This window comes from Mizuhopecten yessoensis, unplaced genomic scaffold, assembly GCF_002113885.1.
Source record: "Mizuhopecten yessoensis strain PY_sf001 unplaced genomic scaffold, ASM211388v2 scaffold10921, whole genome shotgun sequence".
Classification (NCBI taxonomy): Eukaryota; Metazoa; Mollusca; class Bivalvia; order Pectinida; family Pectinidae; genus Mizuhopecten; species Mizuhopecten yessoensis.
The window spans coordinates 1668701-1691832 of record NW_018408788.1 but is presented as its reverse complement, the minus strand read 5'-3'; the positions used below and the strand labels follow the sequence as shown (position 1 = coordinate 1691832).

At 36.0% G+C, this 23132-nt stretch overlaps 1 protein-coding gene across 1 annotated transcript; it reads left to right on the top strand.

Annotated features, from left to right (window-relative positions):
* Nucleotides 1-66: 66 nt before the first annotated feature.
* Nucleotides 67-1159, top strand: LOC110463691. Its single transcript, XM_021518489.1, has one exon. The coding sequence runs from the start codon at nucleotides 67-69 to the stop codon at nucleotides 1081-1083; it is 1017 nt and encodes a 338-aa protein (XP_021374164.1). The 3' UTR covers nucleotides 1084-1159.
* Nucleotides 1160-23132: the final 21973 nt, after the last annotated feature.

Sequence of the window (23132 nt, the reverse complement as noted above, 5' to 3'; positions counted from 1 at the left end):
GGATTTATTCAAACCTCAAACAACAATCTGGAAGATTTTGCATTTAAATCTTTTCTTGAGGATTTTATGATTTCGACAAATTACAGCAGTTATAACAGTCGAGGAACGAGATATATCGTGTATGACTGTTCCAATGCCTGGGAAGGTGATTGCGGCGGCTGGTCCGATAGAATCGCCGGTATTATGACCACCTTTGTAATATCCATACTTGCAAAACGGCGTTTTCTGATTAACTTTGACAAACCTTGTTTCCTTCGTGACTATGTCGTTCCAGCATTCTTTGACTGGCAATACAATCCCTCCTTTCTTTGGAATAAAACAAGTTCATATTACAAACTACGTAATAATAATTATAAACAAATAGAAAAGTATATGTTTGGAAAAGAAGACATCAACAACTACTTTCGTAAAGATGTAATTTTTCTCCGTATGAACTGGGACTTTACAAGTGACTTCAGAAAAAGACCAAACATAGAAAAAGATATTCCATGGATGATGAAGTTTCACCAAGCGGATATTTACAAACACTTTTTAGATGTTTTATTTAAATTGTCGCCTGCCCCTGTAAGTGCGTTAAACGAACAATATCGAACACAGCGTAAACGAAACAAATTAGCGTGTGTCCATATACGTCATGGAACTAATCCAAATATGCCACGAGACAACAAACGACCTGAACAACCTTTGGACATTTTGTGGGGATTGTTTGACACATTAAACAAAGATGAGTACGATTTGTTCGTTGCTTCCGACACGGACAGTATAAAGGCGTTAGCTAAGAAACGTTACCCTCAAAACATGCTCGACACACCAGGAAGCATTACGCATATTGACCAGCCGCATAAAAACGATCCACGCGAAGGATTTCTGAAACAGTTGCTGGATTTCTATACATTAGTCAGTTGCGATATTCTCATTATTCCTTCTAGTGGGTTTAGCATATTAGCTGCCTTTGTCCGGAACATAGACACTGGATTGTACTGCTGGCGAGGACAGGATCTTATACCTTGTTCTAGATACACAATCAATGATATATTCCCCAAAGGCAAATACGGGATTAAGCCAAAAACATATAGGAATTAAAGAGACCTCGTACCTAAGTATACTGAAGTAGTTATAAAGTTACTTTATTGCAAATAATGTAGCAATATGTTACCTTTACTTTCTTTTACATGCATATATTGCAGTGGAGATTTTGTATTTAACGTAATTAAAATGTGAATTGATTTGGCTTTGTAAAGGGGGATGATTTGCTGCACTATTGCAAATAAGCTTGATTTCTGACAGCGTATTTCAAACAAAGCAGTTAGGCGTTCAAAAAACAAAAGATATTTCTTTTAAAATCAGCTGTTGGTTTGCTTTTATTTTGTTTAACGTCCTATCAACAGCTAAGGAAATTTAGGAACATACCTCCAGTGTATGTTGTGTATGCATGCTTGCATGTGTATTCAGGAGGCAGGATATTGTGTGGTTATGCCTCTTTGTGATAGCGCGGATCCGATGCGGACTTTATAGTGCTATCTCACTGAAATACCATGTCGAAGGTACACAGCATGCTTGTAATTCAAAATTTATTTGCTATGCGTATTCTGTCTTTTCAGTCAGTTACCGGTTATCTTTAATTTGTTTGTTACCGTATCCCATTGAGACATGTTGTCACAATCTTAAGCACTTTTCGTCACATGTTGTCACATTTGATATAAGTTGAGTTCTAAAAAAGTTCCAATGCTTTAGTACGGCGAAGATAAGACTCTAATCGATCGTGATTTAGTAACTGCCCTGTCAATGTAAGCCTGTAGTTCAGTGTTGGCTCAGACAAGACCTAAGATATGAGGGCATACTGGTATTAATACGAGATGTCTCTAACATTGACAGGACATGTCGGAATAAACGGAAATGAGAAGGTAGATAAAGCTGCAAAAGCATCCCTTAACCTACAACCAAACGATATTATTAAAACGAATTGGCAAAATAAATGGTCTGAAGAATTAAACACAAAGTTATTTGAAATTCAATCTTATTTGCAACAAGTAGAATGCGCTGATTTCAAACAAATACTTGACAGATTTTTTGATGTACCGTCTATGAAAAGATTATTCGATACAGTTTCTGTGCAATTAATATATGACTAATTACACTCTTGATCTTTACAATAAAATATGATATATTGTGCAGCCAATTTGTTCGATAGTGATGTTTCTTTTAACTCTTTACATATCCAGTGATAAATCTAGGATTTGTTTGAGCGAGTCCTTGGGACCCACCTGTTCTGGACCCATGGGTCCCAGCAACTGCTGCCTATGGCAGTAGTCGAGGAGCGAAGCGACGAGATTGGGGTGGGGGCTGCGGCCCCCCCTGAAATTTAAGAATGTAGATGCAAAATCCTGCATTCTGAGCACATTTCAAGTAACAATTCCTACTTTTGACGTTGTCATAAAATGGTGGTTTTTTTCAATTATTTAGAAAAAACAAATTATTACTGTATGCCATTTTTTTCCCAGTTTTAGGTACACATGTTGCAGTACACAATACTATTTATCATCGTACACTAGCCACGCGAACAGCGATAGTCAGTTCCTTTTGAAAACTCGAGTTTTCCATGGCTTTTCTGGAATTGCCGCCTCCCCCTCTTTATCCACCACATCTTCTCTCTAATGGTCTTCGACATGACGCTATTCCATGAGAGAAAACAACGTTGGTTGTGCCTTCCCCAGTCGTAGGACTTTTTTGGGAGGCATTGTTTACATTCGTCGACAGTCAACCCTGCTCACTGAACTAATGCGCGATTGGCTGGTTACCGGGAATCGGTATCCAATCAGCGCGTCGCTTACATGTATATCAAAGACCCGTACGCTATAATAAGAACAGGAAATTTCCACCACGGGAGTTCCACACATGATCGATGATGAAAAGCAAAAACGACACGGGACAGCATCTTTTGATTTTGGTCAGATTTATTTGTTAACCAGTTTGACATGAGGTTGTACAACATAAGTATCTCCTAATTTTGTATGCGTCCCTAGGACGCTCATGGTTAGAATATGTGCGTCCTTTTCAATTTGTATGCGTCTCAGACGCAGGACGCGCACGTAGATTGATCACTGCATATCTTACGCTATTGAGTTTTGGTTTGATGTTTATTTTCGTGATTGTCTCCTTATAGAGTGTTGTTGTCCCTAAATGACTCACATTGTCGATGGGCCGTTATACAATACAAAACAAACGAAACAAGTCAGGACATCTCTAAAACCACAACCAACGACTGCATTGTCGTTGCGCCAACTAATTGAGCTTGTCTTTGATTGTTTTTGTAATGCTTGCATCATTTTGGATTCCAGAGAATGGTATACTGTGTCCAAAATGTAGCCATCAGGTAGAGCTGTGCTTATGAATTTTATGATAATTACACCTATTAGTCACGGTGAGACATTCGCTAATGCTTATGGTCAGTGCCTGTTTTAATATAAATATATATACCATCTAGTACGGCAGTCGCTCTGTCGCCAAAGAATGTTTCTGAGAATATAGTATTGTGTGAAATGGTCAGGATCAAGAAACACAGAACTATATATATGTATTCAATGCTTGTACTACAGAATGAAAGGTTTTGGAAATACTAGACAGGGAAATGATAAAAAACAGCAAAAACCCGTTTCAAGAGATATAACGTTTTGGCCTAAGTATTGATTTGTTTCACTTTGAATTAAAATTGTTTAAACAAAGACAATTTTGTATGTGAACACGACCCGTTAAACAAGTCCTTGATTGTTAAGAGGACCCTTCAGGTAGGGCGTAAGAATTGTACCTACTGCCCCCAATTGCATAATCGTAAGAGGCGACTAAATTTGGGACCTTATCTCTTCTCTCCTTTCTAAATAACTTTATTCTTCCTAATGTCTCCCTTGACAATGCCTCACTTTTGGCCATTTGTTGAGCGTTCGCCCCTGTGAGGAAGGCTTTGGGTTCTGTCCCCTGGCCGAGACATACCAAAGTCTTTAAAAATGGTAGTTTCTACTCCTGCTTAACGCTCAGCAAATTAGGAGTGGGACGACTGGTTCGCCCGTTGTCAGTATAATGTGACCGGGTGGGGCGTCCTGCTGGGTGTCTTCGGCAGTATGTTTCAGTGAGGTAGCACTATAAAGTCGGCATCAGTTCCGCGCTATCACAAGGAGACAAACACGAACATATCGCAGCCTCCCAAAATACACACACATACACTACACGCATGCATCTTGCACACAGGGGAGGCCGTCCTTAAATGACCTTAGCTGTTAATAGGACGTTAAACAAAATCAAACAAACAAACAAACAAAATGATTGTTAAGAGAGGAAAAGTACTCGTAGTTTCCCCTTCCAAACGTTGTTTCAGATTCTTGCGCAGATACCTAATGTCACAAAACAGACGCATACACTACTACACGCATGCATTTTCCACACAGGAGAGGCCGTCCTTAAATGACCATAGCTGTTGATAGGACGTAAAACAATAATAAACCAAACCTAACCTAATGTCACAAACATCATCAACACGGCATTGTCTTCTTCAACGGAACTACTGCTTTATTGCATTTTGTTTGACTAATATTACAGCAGTGTATAATTGACAGACTGCAAGACTGACTCTAGATCCGGAACATCAGATATCATGTTCTAAGGGAAGTAACACTTAAAACATGTACAATTCAATAAACTAGTCTGAGGGGCCCTTTTTGAAGGTAGGTGAGCCCCCCCCCCTGCTGTTAAAGGGTGGCCTCATTTTTTCATAAGTATGGACCTTCTAGAACATATTTCAGCTGGCCACCCCTCTGGGAAATCCACTGGGGATTTTTTGTGGGGTCATATACAACGTATCTCGGCCAAAAAATGTGATTTTGAATAAAGGGGGGTAGGGATACAGAAAGGACTATATCATTTCTCATCATCATATGAATAATTCGATGGTATATATAGATCATGTATGCATCACTATAAAGTTTGCAGTTTGACTTCCATTCTAAAGGTCAAATCAAGGTCAAAGGTCAAAAAACAGTAAAAAATATCGGGGTTTTTCCGAGACACTCTTTATTCTTTATTGTACATTCAACAAAAATACAAAACTTGATCAAGTAACTTGTTTTATTTGTGCCACGGGTAACATATCAATATTTTGTATAACCATTTCCTTGTAATTCAATGAGGGGGAAAATGATGGCTACTTTTTATGTATATTGTTATATAGAATGGATTTACAGATTCTGGGGGTAGGGATGCAGTAATGGGTGTAACTTATGTTATAGTCATTCTTCCCATTAATGGATGGTAGTTATATGTTGAGCATGCATAGGCCATACTTTCTTAAGTTATACATTTTTGTTTGACGCTACTGCCAAGGTCATATCAAGGTCAAAATTCAACAGTAAAAAATGAGAATCAAATTTTTGTTTAATATTATTGTCCTAAATTGTTCATAATAAACACCCATTAAGCATGTTTTAGCCGATCTCCTTAAAAAAATAAGAGGCATACTGCCAAAGTCATATCTTGTAAGGAGCTATATATATAGATTGTGTGGTATTAGATATCATTCCCAGGGACATTGTGTCGAGGACAGATAATGTCCTTTTTATCAGGATCTGTGAATGTGTTCATACCAGAGTGGTGATAAGTTATTTCGTATTCAATGTGGTGAAGAAAAACTTCCAAAATGAAGTAATATTATATACTGGGAAATTTTTGTCCTACACTGATAAAATCCATATTCACCAAGTGTAAATTTAGCCCTTCATATGTAATTATGATATAGGGTAAACCGTGTACTAATTATTCACTGTCGCAATGAATTCGCCCTTATTGTGAAAATTTAACCGCAGCAAATTTTCCTTTGATCAGTGATCTGATATCTGAATGCATAAATAACTACGTATACAGCAACACTGATGCATTGCAAGCAAAGTTGTAAGAACCTTTGTTGGAGGTCATATGGATTTTGAGGCAGACATTATCAAATCCAAATAACTGTTATCTTATTTCTTTACCGCATGACAAATGATGGCATACAAAAAGATAAACCATGATCGTCTATCCAAATAAACGATACTTACAGAAGGAAATAAAGTAAAGACAAACACAAAGAATCAACATGTTTCCTCTCTTATTAATACACATCCATTTATTATTTCACTATCACAAACCCTTGCGTACAAGTCCACGGAATACCAATCAACCACAATCCAGAACCAAAATCAAGGAACCTAAATCAAAGTCAGAAGGTATCACATCTACACAAAAACAAACCATGTCTGTTCATGACACAAATAATTAAAACTACTTTTTTTGAATGTGTCGAGTGATTATGATTTCTTTACTTAGTAATATCTAAACAGTTAATGTGAAACTACTATTCACTAACAGTTTAAGGAGTTTTCTTGATGCAGTATAAATTGTAGAAATTAAACAAAGTGAAAACTCTCAATAAAATGGAAACTGCTATCAATTTGTGTATACAATCCGTCTTGTTTTGGCAAATTGTAAAGTGAAAAGAAATCCAGGAAAATATCATAGATTTAAGAACTAAATTTGACATTTGATTCCCTAATAATAACTATTATAATAAGCTGCATATCAAATATATGCCATCCTTGTTTTTTGTTCCAAAATGAAATATGCAAGTGAACTTCTAACTAGCTACTCATTGTTATATTTTTGTGACCTAAACAGCAGAACCTATTTTACACTTGATGATGAATTGCTTTGTAAACATATAAAATATGTGTGTACTAAAAATGCAACTACAAGCATCCTATCAAACATACCCAATCTCAATATCTGTCTCTAATTCTTAGCACTATGTGTAAGAGACAATAAATTGAAAAATCAAAACCATATATAGCACTACAATGACTTTAGATTATCACTGATTACAGCAACATGGAGTATCATTACACTCAAATACCCATTTTCAAATTTCAGCAAGGGAGTTAATTGTAATCGTTTCTGTGTATGTTCATCATGTGAAATCTAGACACAAATGTTCTTTTCTCAAAAAAACTCTCAGTTAATGGAAACAAAGTCACAAGTCAATTATTCATGTGTAAAGCATAATTTTATCAACATTATAAAAAAAAATCATGGAAAACGCATGCTCAGAATTAAAAGCATAACTAAAATGCGTGTATGTAAACCCTAAATGAAAATAACTTTTTTAAAAGACATCTCTAGAGCCGTTCTTTCAAATGAAATCATCAGAGCTAAGAAAATAGAAATAGCAAATGCAGTGGTTGAAAATGCTCAATTTTAGTGTCCGAATTGGGTCTCCCTCCAAAATAGAGAGTTGGCAAGTATGTTTTACAAGAAAATCAAATTCGGTACATTTCTTTCCATTTTGATATAGGGAAACATGAATCTTTGTTTCCCTTAGATAAATAACAGCAGAGCTTGAGGGAAACATAATTGATCAGGAATACATATACTATTTTACAGAGATAGCACAATAATAATATAAATAATTGATTTTCCTGTTTTAATCAATCAAAACTCAGGGATAAATGTAGGAAATATGACCAGGTGAAACTAGGATGAGAGGGAAACAAAATATTTTATTTTAAAGTCATGTGATCAACATGATCCAATCAAATCTGCTGTTACATAGATGATGCATGATCATATAGCTAGTGGACCATGCTTGTAAGTCTCATTCTATAACACACTGAACAGCATTTGAAGCTTTTCTTCAAATCTGACCAAAGTTACCTGTTACACATTACATTATGAAACATACGTAAATACGCTTTCTTTCACAGTTTTACTTTCCAAACCTATTCATAAAAACAAAGTTTTGGAGTCACCTAGTAGATACGAACATTATTCTGGTGATATTGTACACAGCAGTACACTTTTACTGTAACATCAAGGACATAACTTGATTCTACAATATTTTCTTCAATTCATTATTAGTAACAGATATCAAAACTACATCTACATTAGAAACACTACAAAAAAAGCAACAAATCCAAAGTATAAAATTAATACTTCTTTCAGATTTTATTAAAATATGCAACTACTCAAACAAAGCAATTGAGAGTTATACCATTCATTCAATACAATTCAATAATTATGTCACCTCAAGAGATTATGTCAACTACACTAATTTCAGTAGATTATGTCAACTACACCATCCTCAATAATTGTCAACTTCACGATCCTCAATAATTATGTCAACTACACTAATCTCAAGAGATTATATCAACTACACTAACCTCAAGAGATTATGTCAACTACACGATCCTCAATAATTATGTCAACTACACCACCCTCAAGAGATTATGTCAACAAAACTTATCTCAAGAGATTATGTCAACTACACCATCCTCAATAATTATGTCAACTTCACGAACCTCAATAATTATGTCAACTACACTAATCTCAAGAGATTATATCAACTACACTAACCTCAAGAGATTATGTCAACTACACTAACCTCAAGAGATTGTCAACTACACGATCCTCAATAATTATGTCAACTACACCACCCTCAAGAGATTATGTCAACTAAACTAATCTCAAGAGATTATGTCAACTACACTAACCTCAGTAGATTATGTCAACTACACCATCCTCAATAATTATGTCAACTACACCACCCTCAAGAGATTATATCAACTACACTAACCTCAAGAGATTATGTCAACTACACTACCCTCAAGAGATTATGTCAACTAAACTAATCTCAAGAGATTATATCAACTACACTAACCTCAAGAGATTATGTCAACTACACTAACCTCAAGAGATGATGTCAACTACAATAACCTCAAGAGATTATGTCAACTACACCATCCTCAATAATTATGTCAACTACACCACCCCCAAGAGATTGTCAACTAAACTAATCTCAAGAGATTATGTCAACTACAATAACCTCAAGAGATTATGTCAACTACACCATCCTCAATAATTATGTCGACTACACCATCCTCAATAATTATGTCAACTAAACTAACCTCAATAATTATGTCAACTAAACTAACCTCAAGAGTTTATGTCAACTACACTAACCTCAAGAGATTATGTAACATAAATTACAGGACAGCATTAATGCCGGTGGTTGGTCTGAATTAGTAAGCCCTTGACCTCAATACAACCTTGATATGGCCTTCACAATTAAGGCTCAGTTAAGAAAATAATATTTCACAAGTTATAAATAATGTATACATTATATACTATCTAGAAATGTTTTTTAGTATTCCTATGCCTCTTATTTTTTCAAGGAGATCAGCTAAAACATGCTTAATGGGTTTGTATTAGGAACAATCTTTTAAGGTCAATAACATTAAACAAGAATTAGATTCTCATGACTTGAATTTTGACCTTTGACCTTGATATGACCTTGGCAGCAGCGTCAAACAAATATGTATAACTTTAGAAAGTATGGCCAATGCATACTCAGCATATAACTACCATCCATTGATGGGAAGAATGACTATAACATAAGTTACACCCATTTTTGCACCCCTACTCCAGGAATCTCTAATTCCATTCTATATAACAATATACATAACAAAGTGGCCACCATTGTTCCCCCTCACTGAATTACAAGGAAATAGGTCTACAAAATATTGATATGTTACCCATGGCACAAATAAAACAAGTTATTTGATCAATTTCTGTAAAAAAAAATTAAAGGAAAATTAACAATAGAGAGTGGAAAAAACGATACTTTTTGCTGTTATTTGACCTTTGACCTTGATTTGACCTTTAGAGTGGAGGTCAAACTGTAAACTTTATATACCAAAATTTTAAGTGATGCATACATGATCTATATATACCATGAATTATTCATATGATGATAATGAGAAATGATATAGCACTTTCTGGACCCCTACCCCCTTTATTCAAATCACATTTATTTGCCAAGGTAATGTTATATACGACCCCACAAATAATCCCCAGTGGATTTCCAAGAGGGGTGGCCAGCTGAAATATGTTCTAGGAGGTCCATACTTATGAAAAAATGAGGCCACCCTTTGACAGCAGGGGGGTGCTCACTTAACTCCTGTGGCCCCTGGGGTATATGTATGTGACACCTAATGTAGCACTTCGGACAAAGAAATCAATGACACTTTTTTAGTTGGTATATCCAAAAGACATTTATAATGTGGATTTGTTTACATTTCTTGTACATTTACATTTACGATATTTCTCGAGATACAATAGCAACCTTCACCAATACATTTACTCTTCATTATGGGATTGAGTATTAACAAATGAGTATGAATTATCTCCTTAAAGCAATGGAAAAAAACTAATGAAAAAAAAAATAACAAAATGTATGGGAACAAATTCGGAAAAATGTGGCAAGGATATGCGTTAGTTGGAAAAAAGACACTTTACAAAATTCTTCTCTGTTGTGTCCCTGTAATTTTATTTACAAATGGCTCAAAATGTTGTCTATGGTGAAAAGCCTCTTCGTTTAACTTTAAACTGGTCATTCACAGTCTTGCCATGTTGCCATTACCCTAAATGCAGAACGTTAAGCAGGGAATAACAACAATTTCGAAGGACATTGGTATGTCCCGGCCTGAGGACAGAACCCGTTGCCTTCTTCACCTGGGCGAACGCTCGGCATTAAGGCCAAAAGTGGGGTGTTGCCAAGCAAGGCGTTTGGAAATAAAAGGTAGTTAAAGTAGAAAAAAAAATCCCATATGTTGCAAAGGGTGCAGCAGATTTGTTTTGGTTGCTTTCGTTATTTAAACTAAAAGGCTCCGATATGTTCGTGTTGTACCGTCTATGGAAAGATTATTCGAGACAGTTTCTGTGCAATTAATATATGACTATTTACACTCTATTGATCTTTACAATAAAATATGATATATTGTGCAGCCAATTTGTTCGATATGGATGGTTTGTTTTAACCTCTTTTCATATCTTACGCTATTGAGTTTTGGTTTGAAATGTTTGTTTTCGTGAATGTCTCTTTGTACATTGTTGTTGGTCCTGAATTACTCACATTGTCGATGGGTTGATAAACAATACCCAAAATAAAACATCCCTTTTGCTTCCCATTATAGACGACACCAGGGCAAATCCCCAATTATGCAGGGGTTCTCTCTCATTAGTCGCCTCCTACGTACATGCAGTGGGTAACAGCAGGTGCTTTCTCTCCCCCCCCCCCCCCCCCCCCCCCTCTGCAGGGGTGTCAAGCATACATTACACAAGCAAACATTACACACATGAAGACACGTCCTAAAATGAGCTTACATGTAGTTGTAAATAGACCCTTCTGTTTTCGTGCGGTAATATATTAAAGTAGGATACCCTACTGTCTCGCTAAAAAAGTGAGATAGCACTTAAAGTCGGCATCAGGTTAGCGCTATCACAAGGAGGCAAGTACATGCACATGTTCTTTCTCCGGCACACATGCATGCATAACACACATGGAGGCACGTCCTTACATGACCTTTGCTTTTGATAGGACGTTAAACAAAATGAAACCAAACTTATCGCTAAAAAAGTTTTTTTCTCATGCAGATTTAATATCGAAATATCTAATATCACTGTGGAATGTATCGATTTCACCATACAAAGATGTTAACGAACAGTCGTATCCAAATACTTCACAATCAACGTGAAATATCCTCACGAGTCTTGTCATGTCCTCCCTATCTACTGATTTGAAAGCCTCGGCGTACGCCTCCTTGCGGTTTTGTTCAGCATGTTTCTTAAAACGTGCCTCCCTAACGGCGTTAGTGACTGCCACTATATAATCATGTTGTGTTACGTTTCCGGCCTGTTTCCCAGTAAATGGAAATTTGGAATGTTTACTTATAACTCCTCGTATTTGAAACTTTCGCCACATAGTTTTCTGTGCATTGTAAAAACTAATACATACTTGTTTTTTTAAAACGAAACAGTATGTCAACTTGGTCTTTTATAGTATCAGTTACAGAACTAATTCGCATGGTTTTATTTAGAGTGTTGGCCAAGTCATTAAATCCTAACGACTTCACGATATACAGTGTGTCGTCCACAAACGTCTCAATCTGGCCTATAATGTCGTATTTTACTTGACACGGGCGACAGTGATCGTGCATCGGTAGGAAATGGCCGTCTCGATGAGTGTTATGTGTCTCAGAATGAATTATATATTTTACAAATTCTCTGAATGTTACGTCACTTCCACAACTTATATCTTCTTTGTTCTTCTTTTCTTCTCTGAAATTTGACACGATGTAGGCGCCCAACCCTTTCCAAAACATTGGGTTCGGTGAAAATAATTTATCAACATATCCCGCGAAAAGTCGAGAAAATGGATGTCTGGTGATAATGAATCTGCGATAGGTGGAAATTATTGTGTGGATTTCATCAAAGAATAAATTATTAAATGTTTCCTGTCCACCTCCCAAGGCACTTCCAGGTTTAATGTCATATGGACTGTGGACGGAGCTTAAGCCAGCCAGGATCTGAAAGCGTAAATTGTTCAGTTAAAAGTATGTCCATTTTCATATAACACAATTCTGATTTTATATATTATAAAGCATAGTTTGCTCTTCAGATGTATTATAATAGTTAAACTGTGTTCCATTTTAAATCAATTATTTCACTAGAGATGTCACCGAGGCGGTTGACATGTATACCCCCGTCATTTTCTTGCTAAATAAAAGAGGGAGTGTGATCAGTCACATATACGCTTCAGTTTCAAAACACAGAAATGACTGTGATCATGATTATAATACCACTATGCGGAAACGGACAGAAGTTTCCGGAATCGTAAAGTGAATACGCAAAAATGTAAACCGTACTTGTTAAGTTAAAATCGTTAAGATAATGTCAAATGGAACTGTTACTACACGAAAAAAACAAATTTTGTCGACGGAAAGACGAACAAGCTGATTCACATGGTATACTGCGTACCTTGATTTGAAATTTATTCTGGCTTATTTCATATGAAAGACTAATTTCGAGTTACCGCAAATAGGTGCGTGCGTCCTGGCGTCGTATTTAAAACAGCTGTATAATCTAGTGTCATTCATAGTGTAGACATTCATAAATTCTAACTGTGCCGTGTGTACTGTTAATTTATTAAGATGCAGGGTGGTGAATACTGCTGGTTGATATTTTTAGTCTCCGAGGTTTGCTGTAACATTGATAGCCTTTTTTTTAGCAGTAGCATGTTTCAAACTATAAACGCCTTAACAAAATTATCTGAAATTAACCATTATTTCTATATTTTTTAAACTAATAAATTTAGGGGTTTTGCACCGCCTTTCTAAATTTTTGGCTCCCAGCATCACCGATGTACGAAACAGCTGTATGAAGGAGTGCAAGTAATTTTGACATGCTGTATCTATTACCAAATTTCAATAATGCAATTACCTGTTACGTTCATGTTTCTAGTAATAAGCACTGAAAGAGTTGAGCTTGAACAAAGAAACCATAGTTTTTGTTTACCTGCCATAGCCGTCTCCAGAATGTCGACCCAACCTTTTCGATGGCACAGTATAGGATACGATGCTTTCTGTCAACAACAAAGTGGGATTTTATGGAATTTTGTGAACTGTTACCCCTGAAGGCTGGATCAAGTTCCCGTCCCGCACATGCTTCCAGCATCGTCTTTCGTCGCTTGCTGTAAAACTTGTTTAGCTGTATGTGTGAACCATGCTTCTGAAAAATATGAAGTTATTAAGAATTTATTTAATGATTACATGTATTTAGCCAGCTATCATCAGGGTTGGTTCGGTTTATTAAGTACGTATGTGTGTGCGTAGGAAGTGGTATGCTGGTGATTTACATCCTGGAGATAACGCGAATTTCGTGCCAATCTCACTGATGAACTATTCCAAGGGCACAAAGCACAACACTCTGTTGTAAGGACTCATTCACGCGTTGGCAGTATATTATGACCGAGAAAGTACTGTGCTCCGTACCTTTGGTTTGGTTTTCTCGACCAACCCAACTCAGCGAAGGCTTAATACGAAGGCCAGAAGTGATGAACTACCAAGCACCTTATTCTGTGTTCGTGATTTTACGTCTTCGCAGCAGCCACGGTCACTCGATGACAGAAAGAGAATTCAGAAGAAAAGTAAGTAGACAGGAATTATAGGAAACAAAAATAAATCCCAAGTGTCGCAGTTGGGTCAGCAGATAAGTATTTCTTTTTAATAATAATAATAATTGTAATTCGAAAATTATTATCTGTGGTATAGGGCCTTTTCAATCAGCCATATTTTTCTCAACTCCCTGGGTAGCATACAGCCGGTGCTGTCATTTCGGCGCTCACAGCTAGCAACCAACAATTCCAGCACTACCCAACCACGTGCTCATTCACAGCTGAGTAGGCTGGGACACGCAGAGTAAAGTATCTTGCTCAAAGGAACAACACAGTGTCCTAACGTGACTAGAACCCACAACCCTTCAGTCACGAGCCCGGCGTCCTACCACTAGAAAACCGTGCCCCTTCACGGAGGAAAATTTCCGACTTTGCACGAGCCCGATATTAGTCTCTATTATCGAAACACAATACAGTTAAACCTATGTGCATTGAATTCGGATACATCGAAATACCTGCTTAATTTGAAAGAAAACAAATCCCCGGCTGGTTTTCTAAGTTTTCTTTGTATTTTAATATCGGTTACATTGAACCAGGTTACATTGAAAAAACGTCTACTAATTACGATCATACAATATCGGTTACAACGGTAGCTCACACGGTCACGATTGGGGTAGCAAACATTTTGTAAAGATACCTTTTGCATGTTTTGTATTATTTGTCCTGTGGATTGTTCTTATTTCATTACGAGGAGATTTCTGGGTCACGGTCATACATATCGTTTACATTGAACACCGGTTATATTGAAAGAATTTTTTCATTAAGCACGGAATAACAACGACCATTTTGAAGGACTTTGGTTTGTCCCAGCCTTGGAACAGAACCAATTGCCTTCCTCACCTGGGCAAACGTTCAACATTTAAGCCAAAAGTGAGGTGTTACCAAGCCAGGCGCTATGGAATATAAAAGGTAATTAGAAGTAGAGAAATACGAAATACAAAATAATGCAATGAGTGCCACTTTTATGTTCAATATAATTTGTATTGGCCCTTATGACATTTTTCGTGTTGATGGGCCGTTAATAATCCAACAACTAACTCATCGAATCAGAGGCCGAATTTTTGAAGATTTGATTTTTTTTTATTAAAAAACATTACGGGCTTCATTCGTTGCCAAGCCCATAGTTGAACATTGTAGGAAAGGTAACGGATGTCGTCGCCAGAATTGTATAGGTGCATTTGTGTATTCGACTATTGGTGTGTTCAATGTTAATGTTAAATGTCTCCAGCCGACAGTACCTCAACACATGTGTGATTGATTTGTTGAAAAACAATCATATTTTTTTAAGCTTTTTTTTTTTGGAAAGAACATTTTCTTTCATGTGATGCTGAAATAATATGTTTATCATCCAGAATGTGAGGATAATCGAACATTTTGTGAAAATTATAATACAAAAACAGGAATTTTCATTCAAAAATTAAGTCGGGGGGAAAAAAAGTGGTGGAAAGTATTTATTTCGCACAACAAAGTACCCTGTGAAGCCAAAAGGTGAGGGGCTAAAACCTAAAAAAAAAATGTTGAATTATTAACGGCCCATCAACACGAAAAATGTCATTAGGGCCAATACAAATCAAATTAAATCAGTTATATTAGAATTATAAAGATATTTACTGTTTCGAAAAATGATTTGAGATCTGATATACAATTGTAATATTATTAAACCTATTGGTTGATGGTCAATGCAATCTAATAACAAGTGTTTTACTGTAAATGGTCCGTAACATGCTATGCATTGAGGCTGGTCTTTGCTTTTCAATAAATAAGTGCCCCTGCAGGTCGGGGATCGGGAAAAGAATACACCTGATGTAAGGTGCTGCTTATATGGGAATCCCTTGCAAAATCGGGGATTTGCTTTTTGTGTCCGCGATTTGGGGACACAAAATCGCCAAAAATAAATGTGTTGCACTCATTGCATTAATCTGAATTTTATATTTCTCTACTTCTAATTACCTTTTATATTTCCTAGCGCCTGGCTTGGTAACACCAATTCCCACTACCTAGGGATGCATGACAAATAATGAGATACAAGTCTGCAAAGTATGACGGGAAAAGATGGGTGATTGTACAGAACACTCATCTTACAGATTTCATACTTATAAAACTTCGCAAATGCTACATACTCTACTCACTACACATCATACATATAAACCTTCTTGCGTGCACCCATTGGTACAGACGGCTTACTCATTTACTATTGTATACACTGTATCATCATCGAATTCAGATTGAAAAAAGTACTTATGGTCATGTGATGTGCTTTATGAGAGAGAGAGGTAGAGAGAGACACTATTTCCTATCTAAAGTTCAATTTATTAGCAATTTTCCCCATTTTTTCCAATCTTTTACAAATTCGTTCCAGGGAGCTGTATTGATGTTAGCAATACAGTTTTGCAAGTCATAAAATAATTTTAATGCATCAATAAGACTAAATTTGGGACCTTATCTCTTCTCTCCTTTCTAAATAACTTTCTTCTTCCTAATGTCTCCCTTGACAATGCCTCACTTTTGGCCATTTGTTGAGCGTTCGCCCCTGTGAGGAAGGCTTTGGGTTCTGTCCCCTGGCCGAGACATACCAAAGTCTTTAAAAATGGCAGTTTATACTCCTGCTTAACGCTCAGCAAATTAGGAGTGGGACGTCTGGTTCGCCCGTTGTCAGTATAATGTGACCGGGTGGGGCGTCCTGCTGGGTGTCTTCGGCAGAATGTTTCAGTGAGGTAGCACTATAAAGTCGGCATCAGTTTCGCGCTATCACAAGGGGACAAACACGAACATATCGCAGCCTCCCAAAATACACACACATACACTACACGCATGCATCTTGCACCCAGGGGAGGCCGTCCTTAACTGACCTTAGCTGTTAATAGGACGTTAAACAAAATCAAACAAACAAACAAACCATTGATGTTAAGGGAGTTGTGAAAGCATCGCATTTTGTAAATATAGTATTTTATAACAAGGAGAATTTCATTATCAACTTTGCAGTTATTGAAATTTTGAGATAAAAATCCCAAAATAAAGGATTGTTTAATGGGATGAAAAGAGCATATAGTAGAATTCTTAGACTATCTAGAAAATTCTGGACTTGACATTCCCACAGGGCATGTATAATAGTTTCAGTTTCAGAGTTACAAAGAATACAGAGAGGAGAAATAGCTAGATGTGTTTTAAAGAGAAAAAAAAATTGTGGTTAAGATATGGTGATTACCTCTACTGAAACCATTGGAGTTTGGTGTTTTTTGTAACACTGAAGGGAATCTTGTATATTCGAGCCTACATTGAATCATTCAAGTCGGAGACTTCGTTCCACTTATTTTTACCTGTTGTACAGTATTATTTTTCATAAAAATATTATAGAAATCTTTCGAGTCTTTTCTGTTTTTCAGGAATAATTCAATGTTCATTGGTAAAAGAGGATATGGAAGTTTTAGTTTAGGGATTTCATTTGAAGATATAACGTTTCCCACTGCTGACAAAATGCTATGATATTGGAGGAAATTTGTTTGTACCTGATATGCGTGAATAATTTACTGGAAACTATTAAAGCTTCCAGTATTCTGATCGAACATATCGCAGCCTCCCAAAATACACACACTAACACTACACGCATGCATCTTGCACACAGGGGAGGCCGTCCTTAAATGACCTTAGCTGTTAATAGGACGTTAAACAAAATCAAACAAACAAACAAAGTATTCTGATCTGTTATCAAGTCATTTATCGTTATAATATTTTTGTCATAAAAAATCACATTTTGGACCAACATTTGTTTAATTTCTATAGGAAGTAATTCAATTTGGGTTAGCATTATCAGTATTGGAAAGCAGTTTGATGGTATGCACATATCAGCCCTGTCTGACCCCCGGGGCTTATGGATGGGGCCAAAAAGGGTCGAATTGACTGAAATTTCAAAAATCTTCTTCTCAAAGACCCAGATATGGTAGAATCAAACACTCTTCATAGATGGAAGGGTCTTAAGGTTTATGACCCTAAGGTCTCACGTTTACCCCCTGAGGAAGGAGGGGGGGGGGGGACAAAATGTATTATGGTTTATAATGGCAAATGATACTTTGAATATTACATGTTAATAACATGATTGAAATTATAACCCTGAGTTGACAGTTTGATACTTCAAAAATTTTGAGCCAGCCCTACCCCCAAAGGCTGTAGGGTGGGACCCAAAGGAGTAAAGTGTGCTAAAATTTCTTCATTTTCCTTTTTATAATCAGAGGTGATAGTTTTAAATACTTTTCAGTCTTAAATCTGTATGCTAGATATTGAATAAGGTGGTTTTATTGTTTTTTGTCACTTTGAATAATATTTCTGTTCATGTTAAAAACAAAATCAACTCTCGGTATAAATATATCAGGTGACCGTTAAGGCCCATGGGCCTCTTGTTTAAAGTTTTACCTGCTTCCAGTGTTATAGGACCCTCTATTTTTTCTGCATCTTGTCTACTTAGTTTACAAACATTATAGTCTTTAAGGTTTTCATAAAAATTGCGAAATTCATTCAAGATTCCTTTTTGTTTTGTAGTTACATTACCGTCATCTAATTGCAATTTGATAAATATTTTAGAGGAAAAAATTCTATCTTCTAAGTTGAAAAAATATTTGTTGGCTTCTCACCTATTTAGCTCTTGATCTTATTATGCTACCTTTGATTTAATGTTCTCTGATTTTTGCTATTTTTGTCTTTTTAGAGTCTATTGTGACTAAAAAAATCAATCGCTATTCTTAGATTTTATATGAATTGAAAAAACGCTGAAGCCCCCACTCATTTATAATTATATCTTCTTTTTCATCAGTACAATGTGTGTCTTTTAACATATGATGTTACATTTCATTGCCCTAAAGTATGAAAAAATGTCAGTACGCTTTGCTTTTCCTCCAATGCTGCGACAGTTTGCTGATATGATCGACATGTTATCTTTAGTATCTAAACAACAATAGAAAACTATTTGTTACAAGGTTTGGCCTTAGGTTTTGGCCAATTCCCATAGATCTTATTGGGAGCATGTTTTGTCAAGATTGCTTACATGTAGATATCCAGGTGAGCGATACAGGCCCTCTGGGTATCTTGTTAATTTTCATCCCATAATGAATAGTAGATGAATTGGTGAAGGTTGCCAACGTATCTTCGAAAAATCTCGTAGATGTCAAGGTACAAGAAAAGTTTTTAAATATCGACAATATCAATGGCTTTTGGATATACTGACTAAAAGTGGTATAGATTGCTCAAATGAAGATGTTATTATTTGTCCGAAGTGCTACATAAGGTATCTGCGCAAAAGAGGATATGAAACAGAACGTTTGGAAGATGAAACTACTGGTAGTTTTCCTTTCTTAACAATCAAGGACCTATTTTATGGGTCCTGTTCACATAACAAATTTTGTCTTTGTATTAACAATTTTAATTAAAAGTGACACTTCTGCCAAAACGTGTCAAACATCAGTTAATTTTCACACACAAATTGTGGCGTTCTGCGTCTTCCCGTGTATGCTAATTTCATCTTATTGACAATGACCTGAACCCGTGTACACAGACTATCCTACAAGGAAGAGAGTCTTTGGATTCTCAATTATTAAGTCTGAAATAGTTGATGACCTTTTAGAAGTGTCGTACATCTTTATCAGAGAATCAATCAGCCTTTACTCTCATTTTCTCTCTCTTGGATTACCATGACTTCATCAGTTAACTTTCTCGCGCAAATTGTGGCGTTCTGCGTCTTCACGTGTATGCTAATTTCAACTTATTGACAATGACCTGAAACCATGTACACAGACTATCCTACAAGGAAGAGGGTCTTTGGATTCTCAATTATGAAGTCTGAAATAGTTGATGACCTTTTAGAAGTGTCGTACATCTTTATCAAAGAATCAATCAGCATTTACTCTAACTTGTTCTTTCTTGGATGACCCTGACTGCAAAGCTTGGACATGTTGGTCCCAAAGTACAGTTTCTTAAAATCCATTCGTACTTGGTCCCATTTTTCTCACTTCTTAGTATCTTTTACTGTTTTGGGTTAGATGAAAACTAATATCTCTTGGAATCAGTGTTTTGCTCTTTTTGGCATTTCCCTGTCTCGTTTTTCAAAACCCATTCATTCTGTAGTATTTAAGAAATCTATAGTTTCAGTGTTTCTTGGTCCTGACCATTTGAGTAAGAAACATTTTTGCACACAATAAATATATTCTCAGAAACATTCTTTGGATACTAGAGTGACTGCCATATTCGATGTTTGTAATCAAACAAAGACCTAACCATAAGCTTCAGAGAATGTTTAACTGTTGCCAGAAGAAGAGTAATTATCTTAAAATTTATGAGCATAGCTCCACCGGATGGTTACAATTTGGACACAGTAGGGACAGGACAGTTACTAAATCCTGATGTCTTATCATGGCCGTCTTAAGCTTTGGACATTTTATAGAACTCAACTAATATCAAATAGCTTCGTTGATATAATTGAGGAAGTGCAAAAAATTGTGACTACATATCTCAATGGGATACGGGGACCCATTAATCAAAGATTACCGGAAACTGACAGAAAAGACAGAGAATTCGCACAACAAATGAAGTTTCGACTAACAAAAACAAGTTTTGGCTAAGAGCTAGGTTTCCATGCGGTAGGCTGTCCTGTTTTCAGACTTCTGTCAGCAGGTGAACCTAGGAATTACAATTTTGCCAGTTAAATACATTTCAAAAATGCCCACGATGGAGAACTAAAATATCACTTGTTGAAGTGCTTCGAGATGTTTTAAAGAAAATGTCTTGAAATCATTAAAATGTTTTAACTTCATGTATGAAAAGCTAAAATTTGATGAAAAGAGCTTCGGTGACTATTGTTCACGTGACTATAAAACCTACTTCACAAGTAAAGAAAAGGTATACACCAAGTGTTATTAAGAACTACAGTAATTTGTGCAATTGTAATGAACAAATAAGAGTACGGGACAAAACATAAGAGTGAACACCAGGTCACTACCATGTTTCGAAACAATGTACATGGTTAGTTTCTGATTTTATAGGTTTAACGTATTATCAACAGCTAAGGTAATTTAAGGACGTGCCTCCATGTGTGTTGTGTATTCGTGCTTGTATGCATGTGTAGTGAAAATGTATGTATAATAATTTTACATATACAAAAAATGATATATATTCCTTTTCGATATATCACATTTCAAATACCTGATTTTCGATAAATGTTGTTAGCTCCCAACTTCTCACACACTAGACATGAATGTTTTAAAAAAAAAGTATTATAGCATATTAGTTTTATTTTTCCTTTCTTAAATCAGCAAAAAACGATAGTTTGAAAGGAAATAAAATATATCCTCAATTTCTTATAATTGACACAAACATGTCCAGTATATAAAACGTCCCTTTGTATGGTAACTATAAGCAACTGATTCTGTGTCCAGAAGTGAAATGGAAAGACTGAATGTGATAATGAAGTTCATTACGAGTTTCAAAAGAACAAAGAAAACTTTACACTGAATATATTTAAAATTTTCATATTAATCAACTTCTTTTATTTCTCTAAGCACGATTTTATTTCTCTTTAAAATCATAAATTTTATTTTTGGTTGACAAAATGCTTGTAACTATTTTATGTTAATTTTCACAAAATCACAATGCAAATCCTAACGAGTCTTGGCTTCTTATATCAGATTCCTTTTGCTAATTTACCTGGATATGTAACAGAACAGATCGGTGTGTTAGTTACTATAACCGTGGCCGCTATCAGGGGTGGCCTTAGCTCAGCGGGGGTGCACCATCCCCCACCGGTACTTCACTTTTGCCCATGGGCATCCTTATTTCAGTAAAGCCTAACACATCACATACACAGAAAAGCTACAAGTCAGACATGTAACTTTAACACAGGTAAGTTACCTGTGGAGTGAGTATGAAACAGACTATAATTGGTTTGCCGTTGTCTTCCTTTATCAACACTTTTCTTTGGAACTTATATTACGTAAAAGCTTTAGCTATCGGTTTTTTTGTCAGTACATCAGACTTTTTGATACACAAGTTCAAGTTCTTTATTACTTTAAGTCGGTTGACTCATCAGTTGTAACATATATATATTACTCTCAGAATATGATACTTTCTGCATATTAAAAAAAAATGATATTCGTCTTCTATATCTGTATTGCAGCTCATACAGTGTCTTTGTTCTCTCGTTATGTTATTGTATCTACCAGTCTCAATAGCTAAATTATGTGCAGAAAGACGAAGTTTAGATAAACAGATCAGGTATTTCATAGGAATATACTTTGCCAAATAGTACATTTAGGTGAGGTTTATAATAGCCCTCTCGGGTATTGTTGACTTTGATCAAATATAGTAATTTGTCCATACATCTCCGAATCCGAGAGAAAAAAAGACAATGTTTGACATAATAAACCAGTTAAACCAATTGCCTGTGTTGCTACTACTTAAAAAGGAATACGCAGTTTGCAAAATACATTTTTTCGAATCCATTAGTTTTAACCAATATTTTATCATTCTGAATTTTCTTATATATTTCAAAAGATGTCGACCTAATTCAAAATAAACCATTGCATTGCAAGTCGACTTCTTAACTTTTAAAATCTTCTTACAAAAGTGTAAGTGTAACCTCTAAATATCTGTACCTTTTGTAGATCCCCAAACTTCACATGCATAATGCAATATACTGCAAACATACGTATCATATCAATGCAATAACGTTGTACAGTTTAGGCTCAAGTTAGAAGAGCTTGAAAAAAGAGCATACGTCCTTGGTCAGATAATTGTTTCTGTATATGATTGAATTTATTATTGAATTTAAGCTTTACTCCTAGGTAGCTGAAAACATCTACAACCTCCACCTCCAAACCATTATATATCCATCTTTCTCTATCTCGTATACGACCTCCGTTTCTAAATACAACTGGAAGTGATGTCTTCTGCGTTGCAGTCCTCACGCCAAAGGTACGAAGCTCTTCTATGTGGCTCTATATGCAATGTAAATTGAAGAATCTCGTTGCTATCACCACCCGTAGTATTACCAAGTGAACTGTTTTTGAGT

What these genes read in the sequence shown, in the direction of transcription:
- LOC110463691 (XM_021518489.1), top strand. Translation starts at nt 67, where the DNA reads ATGATTTCGACAAATTACAGCAGTTATAACAGTCGAGGAACGAGATAT.